Below are 10,064 nucleotides of genomic sequence, written 5' to 3' on the forward strand. Positions count from 1 at the left end.
TCCCCTGTTTTCATTTTGCCTCTGCTTCACCCATCTCCCCCCCCATCCCCCACATATTTTGTCACATAGCACTGGCTTGGTAATTCACAGCTCCTAATCTAGGAGAAAGTGAGGACTGCAGATGCTGGAGATCAGAGCTGAAAATGTGTTGCTGGAAAAGCGCAGCAGGTCAGGCAGCATCCAAGGAGCGGGAGAATCGATGTTTCAGGCATGAGCCCTTCTTCATGATTCCTGAAGAAGGGCACATGCCCAAAACATCGATTCTCCTGCTCCTTGGATGCTGCCTGACCTGCTGCGCTTTTCCAGCAACACATTTTCAGCACAGCTCCTAATCTCCCTATCATCTCTCTATGCTCTGTCATTGTCACCTCTTTATTGCTACCTATGCTTCCGCAGCCATGACTCACCTTCTCTCAGCCTAGTGTAAATACCTATTTCTTTTTTTAGCTTTGACAAAGCGTAAATTAGACTCAAAACGTCAGCTCTTTTCTCTCCTTACAGATGCTGCCAGACTTGCTGAGATTTTCCAGCATTTTCTCATTGACTTTGAACATGGGTATAACTTAGAACGCATGTAGAGGTGGGACAGGTCATTGAGATACCTTTCTGTATTTTCTCTTCACAGAAGCATTCTTCTCGAAATGACATAGAATAAAATCATTACGTTTTGTTGCATTTGGTAATCTCAGCTCAAATAAACTTGGAAAGTGGGGCCGATTTAGTCATCCACTTTTAGAATGAGCTCTCGTATGATACCCAGTCACACCCTGGCAGTTCATTAATTTTATGGTTTTTATTCTATAGGCAGTTCAAGATTTTTTCAACCAATCACAGGATGAGTATATTAAAGTCCAAACATATGTAGAGGATAATGCCAATAAAATACCAGGTGAGAAATTGGAAAATTCCCTTCAGTGATTTTCTGTGTTGTATGTTTACCTTATGCAATTCAAAATGGTTTAATTATCATTTGTATTTGACACTTATTCTTTCCCTTCCCATCGATTCCTCATCTTTCCCTCCTCAGGACTAATGGGCATGAATGTAAACAGATCTGGTACATAATCAGCTGAGCCATCAATCGCAATAATTCATTCTCGAGTCTGACATTTCTCCCTCAAATTCACCTTTCAGTCTATGGTTAGTTCAGACGGCAAAGATGACCCTGGACTCTTTACTCCATTCCCCAGCATCACATGCAAGCTCCTCGACTCCATCCTAACCCTCAGTAAGAAATGTAAGAACCTCATGGATTTTTATGGTCACTTAAGTTGGGACCTCTCATTCAACTGCTCTCTCTAGGACTCCCTCTGTCCCAAAGTGAGTAGGGAGAGAGCATTTCCATGTGACCAAAACGCAGATTTTCAAAATAAATGTCCAGAAATACTGGAGGTGAATTGAGAAAAAAAAGTTTTTTTTGCAGGACTGCAGATGTATTAACAGAAGCAAATTCAATCATAATCTTCACAACAGAACTGAAAAAGGAAGGGCTTTGGGATTAAAGATCAAAATGATCTCGTCCTGTGTTGTAAAATTCTCATTAGCTTGCAGTGTATTTTTTATTCATTTGTGGGACTTGGGCGTCATTGGCTGGCCAGCATTGATAGCCCATCCCTAGTTGCCCCTTGAGAAGGGGGGGTGAGCTGCCTTCTTGAATCACTGCAGTCCCCTTGCTGTGGGTTGACCCACAATGCTGGTAGGGAGGAAATTTCAGGATTTTGAACCAACAACTACGAAGGAACAACGGTATACTTCCAAGTCAGGCTGGTGAGTGGTTTAGAGGGGAACTTGCAGGGGGTGGTGTTCCCAAGTACCTGCTGTCCTTGTCCACCTCGATGGAAGTGGTCGTGTCTTTGGAAGGTGCTGTTCAAAGGATCTTTGGTGAATTTCTGCAGTGCATCTTGTAGATGGTACACACTCCTACTACTGAGCATTGGTGGTGCAGGGATTGAATGTTTGTAGATGTGCCAATCAAGCAAGTTGCTTTGTCCTGGATGGTATCAATCTTCTTGAGCATTGTTGGAGCTGCATTCATCCAGGCACGTGGGGAGTATTCCCTCTTGCTCCTGACTTGTGCCTTGTGTAGATAGTGGACAGGGTATGGGGAGTCAGGAGGTGAGTTACTCAGTGCAGTATCCCTAGTCTCTGACCTGCTTTTGTAGCCACTGTGTTTATGTGGTGAGTCCAGTTGAGTTTTGGTTAATGGGAACCCCGAGGATGTTGACAGTGGGGGATTCAATGATGGTAATACCATTGAATGTTAAGATGAGATTAGATTACATTACAGTGTGGAAACAGGCTCTTCGGCCCAACAAGTCCACACCGACCCGCCGAAGCGCAACCCACCCATACCCCTACATTTACCCCTTACCTAACACTACGGGCAATTTAGCATGGCCAATTCACCTGACCTGCACATCTTTGGACTGTGGGAGGAAACCGGAGCATCCGGAGGAAGCCCACGGCGGTGGTTAGAGTGTCTCTTATTGGTGATAGTCATTATCTGGCATTGGTGTGATGCAAATGTTACTTGCCACTTGTCAGCCCAAGCCTGGATATTGTCCAGATCTTGTTGCGTTTGAGCACGGACTGCTTCAGTATCTGAGGAGTGGCGAATGGTGCTCAACACTGTGCAATCACCAGCAAACATCCCTACTTCTGACCTAATGACAGAGGGAAGGTTGTTGATGAAGCAGCTGAAGATTGTTGGGCCTAGGACACTACCCTGAGGGTCTCCTGTAGAGATGTCCTGGAGCTGAGATGACTGACCCTCCAACAACCACAACCATCTTCCTTTGTGCCAGGTATGACTCCAACCAGCGGAGTGTTTGCCCCCGATACCCATTGATTTCAGTTTTGCCAGGGCTCCTTGATGCCATACTTGGTCAAATGTGGCCTTGATGTCAAGGGCTGTCACTCTTCCCTCACCTCTGGAATCCAGCCCTTTTGTCTATGTTTGACCCAAGGCTGTAATGAGGTCAGGAGCTGTGTGGCCCTGGGGGAAACCCAAACTGGGTGTCACTGAGAAGGTTATTCCTGAGCAGGTGCTGCTTGATAGCTCTGTTGATGACCCCTTCCATCACTTTACTGATGATGGAGAGCAGAATGATGGGGTGGTAACTGGCTAGGTTGGATTGGTCCTGTTTTCCACATTGTCAGGTAAATGCCAGTGTTGTAACTGTACAGGAAGAGCTTGGCTAGGAGAGTGGCAAGCTCTGGAGCTCAAGTCTTCATACTATTGCTAGAATGTTATCAGGGCCCATTGCCTTTGCAGTATCCAGTGCCTCCAGCTGTTTGTTGATATTGCGTGGAGTGAATCGAATTGGATGGAGACTGTGATGCTGGGGACCACTGGAGGAGCCCAAGATGGATCACCCACTCGGCACTTCTGGCTGCTGCGAAAGCTTCAGCCTTATCTTTTGCACTGATGTGCTGGGTCCTCCGACATTGAGGATGGGGATATTTGTGGAGCTTCCTCCTCCAGTGAGTTGTTTAATTGTCTACCACCATTCCCGACTGGATGTGGAAGGACTGCAGAGCTTAGATCTGACCCATTGGTTGTGGAATCGCTTAGCTCTGTCTATCACTTGCTGTTGATACCGTTTGCCATGCAAGTAGTCGTGTTTGATAGCTTCACCAGGTTGACACCTCATCTTCTAGTCTGCCTGATATCACTCCTGGCATGCCCTCCTGCACTCTCCATTGAACCAGGGTTGATGGTAATGGTTGAATGGGGGATATGCCGGTCATGAGGTTGCAGATTGTGCTGCAGTACAGGCTTGCTGCTGTTGATGGCCCACAGTGCCTCATGGATGTCCAGTCTTGAGCTGCTGGATCAGTTCGAAGTCGTCCCATTTAACACGGTGATAGTGCCACACAACACGATGGAGGTTATTCTCAATGTGAAAGTGGGACTTTGTCTCCACAAGGACAGTGCTGTGTCACTTTTACCGATACTGTCATGGACAGAGGCATCTGCAGCCAGCAGATTAGAAAGGATGAGATTAATTATGTTTTTTCCTCTTGTTAGTTCCTTCACCATCTCCTGCAGACCCAGTCTAGCCATTATATCCTTTAGGATCCGACCAGCTCCATCAGTAATGCTGTTGCTCAGCCACTCTTGGTGGTGGACAGTGAAATCCCCCAGCCAGAGTACATTTTGTGCTTTTGCCACCCTCAGTGCTTCCTCCAGGTGTTGTTCAACATGGAAGAGTAACGAAGAGTAACGATTCATCAGCTGAGGAAGGATAGGACGTGGTAACCAGTAAGAGGTTTCCTTGCCCAGGTTTAACCTGAAGCCATGAAACTTCATGGGGTCCAGAGTCAATGTCAAGGTCTCCCACGACAACTCCCTCCCGACTGTATCCCACTGTGTCACTACCTCTGCTGGTGGTAGAGGACATATCCAGGGACGGTAATGGTGGTGGCTGGGGTGTTACCTGTAAGATATGATTACATAAGAGTGAGTATGTCAGGTTGTTGCTTGACTAGTCTGTGAGACCGCTCTCCCAATTTCCGCACTAGCCCCCAGATGTTGGTGAGGAGGACTTTGCAGGGTCGACAGGGCTGTTTGTGTTTTTGCCGTTGTCTTTTCCAGTTCCAAGGTCGGTGCCAGGCAGTCCATCTGGTTTCGTTGCTTTGTTGTGGTTTTCTAGCGATTGATACAACTGAGTGGCTTGCTGGGCCATTTCAGAGGGCAGGTGAGAGTCAACCACATTGCTGTGGCTCTGGAGTCACATGTAGTCCAGACTAGGTAAGGATGGCAGATTTTCTTCCCTAAGGACATTAGTGAACCAGGTGGGTTTTTCCGACAATTGACAATGGTTTTATGGTCATCAGTCGACTCTTAATTCCAGATTTTATTTTATTATTGAATTCAAATTCCACCATCTGCTGTGGTGGGATTCGGACCCAGGTCCCCAGAACATTATTCTGGGTTTCTGATTAAAGTTGAGTGATAATACCGCTAGGCCACAGCCCCCTCTTAAGAATGTATATTATGTACTTCAGTTTCTAATCATGGAGTTTGAAAGGGGCTACATAATAGGGGAGATGGTGTGATGTTGACCTAAATTTCTAACTTTTTCTAAAACGTGACCCACTCAATTGTTTATTTTCTCCAGAGAAGTCCTTTCCCTAGATTTGCATTTTCACTAAATGTTTCCCGATTCCTCTAATTCCTGCACTGCATGGAAACAGCTTTAACAAGGACCAAAATGTAGATCTGTTGTACCTCTAGAAATGGTGCAGTGTCTCCTCAGCCTAATTACTCTTCCACCATCTATTCTCGATAGCCTTCCAACTCATTCAAAACTTGGCCACTCAATCCTTTCCAACACTTTCCAACAACGACTCCTGCTTTCCCCAGTGCCTCAAGTTATAAATTCTCATTGATTTGTCTAAATCCATGCATCACCTTGCCCTTTAATACTTTGGATATCTCCTCTAGTCCTAAACCTAAACCCTTCTATTTTCTATTGCCATTGCCTCCTCTTCATATTCCCCCACTCTGCCCTAGCCTTCTCCTGTCTGCATTCCTGACTTAAAGCCATCTCTCACTAAACCTTTGTCTCTTCCTTCCCCATTTAAATCTCTAGTTAAAGTCAATTCTCCAATCATTCTCCATCTCCAACTTCCCTTTCATTTCCAGAATTCTTTAATGTGTTGTTGCCTCACAAATCCACTCCCAGAACTCCATGATCAACTCTCAACTCATTTTTCCAAACCTGCCAGAGTTCTGATAGCCTTATCTAATTCACAAATAATATCCGACACAATTGTAACACTGAAAAAATCATCTTCCTCATTCTTCTTGACTTGTCTGCAGTGTTTGGCATGAGGGCCGCATTGCCCTGCACTAAAACCACAGCTTTGGTATCTCAGTTAATGGGGCATCACCCACCCACAGGTGAAAGTGAGGACAGCAGATGCTAGAGATCAGAGTCGAGAGTGAGGTGCTGGAAAAGCACAGCAGGTCAGGCAACATCCGAGGAGCAGGAGAATTGATGCTTCGGGCAAAACCCCTTCGTCAGAAACGAGGAAGGGCTTTTACCCGAAACATTGACTCTCCTGCTCCTTAGATGCTGCCTGACCTGCTGTGCTTTTCCAACACGTCACCCATGCACCCAATGCCATTCTTACCTACCCAGTCTTATCCAGAGACCCTCTCGCATTAGCTTCTCTTTCCCCTCCCACACCAGAATCCCTGGAGTCCGAACAAAGATCTATCCTTGGTCCCATCGAATTCTCATCTGCGTGCTGTCCTCTCAGTGACATCTTCCAAAAACACAGCCAATTCCACACAAAAACTAATACTGCCAAGGTCTCCCTCACCAGGACCACTATCCCTCGCCATTAGTCATAGCTGACCAGAAATTTTGTCCATCTAAACACTGGAATGGCTAAAAGTCATGCTCTTCATCCCTACCACAAACTTTATCCCTAGGCACTGATTCCAATGTTTTTCCTAGTTTCTGAACCCATCCACAGCCTATCCCTATTTTTGTAATTGCCTCTAATCCTTAAACCCTCCAGAGTTTCTGGGCTCCTTCACTTTGGTCTTAAGTACACCATTGGGAGCCCAGACTCGGCTACCGAGGGCATGATGTCTGGAATTCATTCCTAAAGCTTTCCAGCTTACCTCCATGAAGACCTACCTGACTGATTGATTGAGCTTCCAGCCATCTGTCCCATTATCACTCGATATAGCTCGGTTATAACCTTACAGTGAAGTAAGGTGTCTTGAGAGGTGTTTTCCAAGATTAAAGGCACTCCAAAACTTCAAATCTGTTCTGTAGGGTTTTCTTTCCTTGTATTTCTTTGAAGATTTGCAAATTCATTTCTAGGTTGAAGGCAGAATGAGAAAACCAGTTATTGCTACTGATATGAACTTTGAACAATGAAACAAACATGGACATTTCTGACCCTACATTGCAGGATGCCCTTTCTAAGGTGGTCAGAGCTGAAGGCATTGCTCAAATGAGGTTTCGTCAGCGCTCTCTACAATATCAGGAAAACTTTATTGCTTTTATAATCTACACCTTTGTGATGAAACTCAGTAAACATTCACCTAATATAAATTGGTTTTGTCACCAGAGAGCTAAGTTCAAATGGCCTAAATACAGGGATCCTAACATCCTTTTGTGACTGTGTGGATTCTTTTTTAGCTGGTGTGCAGTCACACTACACTGAAGGTGGCTTTAGCTACAGCGAGTGAAGAACTGGTACAGTGAGACATCTTCCTGCGCTCAGCAAAATTTAGGAATGACAAATTATAAAGAGTAAGGTATGAGCTGGTGAAAACGACTGTGTTAGGGAGGCAAAAGATGCCAGAAATGTCAGAGTGCCAAGATCTTGGAGGGTTGTAAAGCTAAAGGACGTTTCAGTTGATAAAGCGTGGTGCTGGAAAACGCACAGCAGGTCTGGCAGCATCCGAGGAGCAGGAGAGTTGATGTTTCAGCCATAAACTCTTCATCAGGATTGTAGGACTAAAGGAGTTTCAGATGCACAGGGTCCTGTAACAGTTCTCTTTCCTACAAATATCACCTATTGAAAGAAAAGAGTGTTATTTATAGAAAGTTTTACCAAATCAAAGTAGTCTTAATTTGCCTTTTAAATAAAAAGAAAAGCCGTTGGTAGTGCAGAAATGTGTGGCCTGCTAAAGGATGAAAGCAGTATGACATTAATTTGGAGGCTGAGGTTGGAAATAGGTCATTTTTTGTAAACCTGCTTGTGAACTTGTTACTGGTGTTTATAAGATTCCCTACTTAGGAGACAAGTCCCCATAGTTACTACACAGTTACTCTGCCATTCTGTTGTGTAATCTCAATCCTCCTGTTTTACCTACTGTTTTTGGACCCACTCTCTTCCCCACCCCTCTGCTCTGTGTGTCGTACAGTCTCTGTCCCATTGGTCTTCATTCCCTCTGTTAAGACACACGTGATGTTTACTGTCTCAATTATCCTCTCAACCACTCCGTTTTTAAAGACTTGGGGACCTAGATCAACTGATCAGTGCTGAGTTTTAAGTGCCTGAATTGTATACACAGACAACTTACTGTTTCTTCCATCTATTTACAGAAATTGATATTACCTATTGTGACAATGATACTGACACTGATCCGGACCATTCTCCTGCAGACTGATCTTACTCAGCGTGCTACTCTTCTGTATGACACTTATGCTTCAAGTAATTGAAAAAGACAAAAATTGCTAAGTTTTAATTTTAGTCTGTGTTTACTATTTTTAATTGTAATAATTTGAATGTATTATTTTCTAAATTAACCTTATTGTATATTAATTCCACTTACAGCTGCTAGATAGTCTGCTGAAGCTGATATGATGTGACTAGCAGTGTTAACTATCACCAATTGCTTTTCAAGTACCATTTTCAAAAGCACAAATTTTGTGAAATGCTAATTGCTGTTGTATGAAAATAAACAGTTTCTGAAAATCCAGTTTTTCCAACATGTCCTCATTTTTACAGATCACAGTCTCTGGAAATGGATTTGCTTTCTCTTCACCTCATTTTCTCGTGCATTCTCTCCCTTCCCCTATGGGGTCTGCTACATTTTTGGGAGCGTTATGGGGACGAAGAATTGGAATGGAACTGCTCAGTTAGTTCCATCGAAGAGCTGGCAATAAGCACCATGTGCCAAAAACACCTCACGATTGACAGTGTGACTCTAATCGGAATGAACCTATGCTATAACTTGTCTTGGGCTAAAACAGTTCCAATACCATTTGATCATTTTGTTTGACAAACATGCAGCAGCAACATATATATTTTGTACTATTTATTAATTTTGCTAGATTTCCAAAATATAAATATTTAGGGAATGATTCAGCCCTTTGATCCTTTCTTGCCATTTTATTAAGATCACAGCTGAGCTTCCGTCTCAACTCCTGTGATATCTACATATCCAAAGCTCTGAACATATATTAATGATAACCCAAGAAATAAGTAACTGCCTGACCAAACAGCATATCTGTCAGTTCTCAGTTCTGTCAGGGCATAATTACAGGGACAGTACCTTAAATCCAGCACCTTTGGCTGGACTATTATTGGGATATGTCTGGATTTTGGGATGGTGACTCAAGGTCAAGCCAGGTCGGGTAAAGTCAAGGGTCACTTGGAGTGCAGGCTAAATTGAAGCTGGTAACAAACCTGGTGCCACACTGTGCCCAATGCACCACCCACCTGAATTATTTAGCGACGTTTCTTCAATTTTGCTTGTTTAGGGCAGTTCATAAAAATGTCTGTTTTACAGAAATGACTGATTTTTGGGTCATGGGATTGGAGATATTATGGAATATATGGAAGTTAATTTGGCAGTTATGTAGTTAACTTAGTCATGTAATGCTACAGGGCTCAAGTAACAGATAATGGTAGCACACTATGATAGATAGTAGTTAAATAGACATTAGTTAAATCACATGATAGATGAGCTAATGCTAAAGACAATGGTGGTGTAATGTGATAGGTTAAGTGTAAGCAGTAGACCAGTGTGGCAGAAGATGATTAGTTTAGAAAGACAAAGCAAGCTATTATGATTGGTTATGCTAATGCTACCAGATAAATGTGGGAACTAGAAAAGTATAAACAGAAGATGCTGAAGATGGGGATGGGCAGACAGGAAAGACATTTTCTGATTGCCACAGCTTGTATTTGCAAATAAAAGTTTAACTTTGTGAAGGATTTTCTGTCTCTCCTGGTAATTTTCTGAGTAGTGGACAATCTTTCCACAACAGTACTCCATTGGGCTCTTACCTGGGATAGCTCAGGCCTCCTGTGGACCAAACCTGCCAGTATCCCAGGAAGTGTACCTCCAGAAACAGCCAGGCAGTCACAGGTTTGCAGCTCCCCAGGACAAGCAGCACCAACGGGAACGGCAACCAATACCAGTCAAACACTGGGACTGTCACCATGAGATTTGTGGAGAGGGGTGGGGTTTGGGTTTGGGTGGTCAGATGCAGCAACAAGGGCTTGGAAACCAGGAAACCATGGAGTACTGAGTCTTCTCCCCCAACCCTGATAGGGAGCTGATGTCCCCCCCCGGTAGGGTG

At 44.0% G+C, this 10,064-nt stretch overlaps 1 protein-coding gene across 4 annotated transcripts in view; it reads left to right on the plus strand.

The window, feature by feature from the left end:
* LOC122556823 (drebrin-like) overlaps nucleotides 1-8,455 on the plus strand; it is a 213,175-nt gene extending 204,720 nt beyond the window's left edge. For all 4 annotated transcript variants that reach the window (XM_043704031.1, XM_043704034.1, XM_043704032.1 and 1 more), the window contains 2 exons: nucleotides 805-889; nucleotides 8,079-8,455. In XM_043704031.1, the coding sequence (XP_043559966.1) occupies nucleotides 805-889; nucleotides 8,079-8,143 (150 nt within the window). In that variant the 3' untranslated portion in view covers nucleotides 8,144-8,455. The remainder of the gene's footprint in view (nucleotides 1-804; nucleotides 890-8,078) is intronic.
* The last annotated feature ends 1,609 nt before the right edge of the window (nucleotides 8,456-10,064 follow it).

The sequence above is a fragment of the Chiloscyllium plagiosum genome, chromosome 14 (genome assembly GCF_004010195.1).
Source record: "Chiloscyllium plagiosum isolate BGI_BamShark_2017 chromosome 14, ASM401019v2, whole genome shotgun sequence".
Taxonomy (NCBI): Eukaryota; Metazoa; Chordata; class Chondrichthyes; order Orectolobiformes; family Hemiscylliidae; genus Chiloscyllium; species Chiloscyllium plagiosum.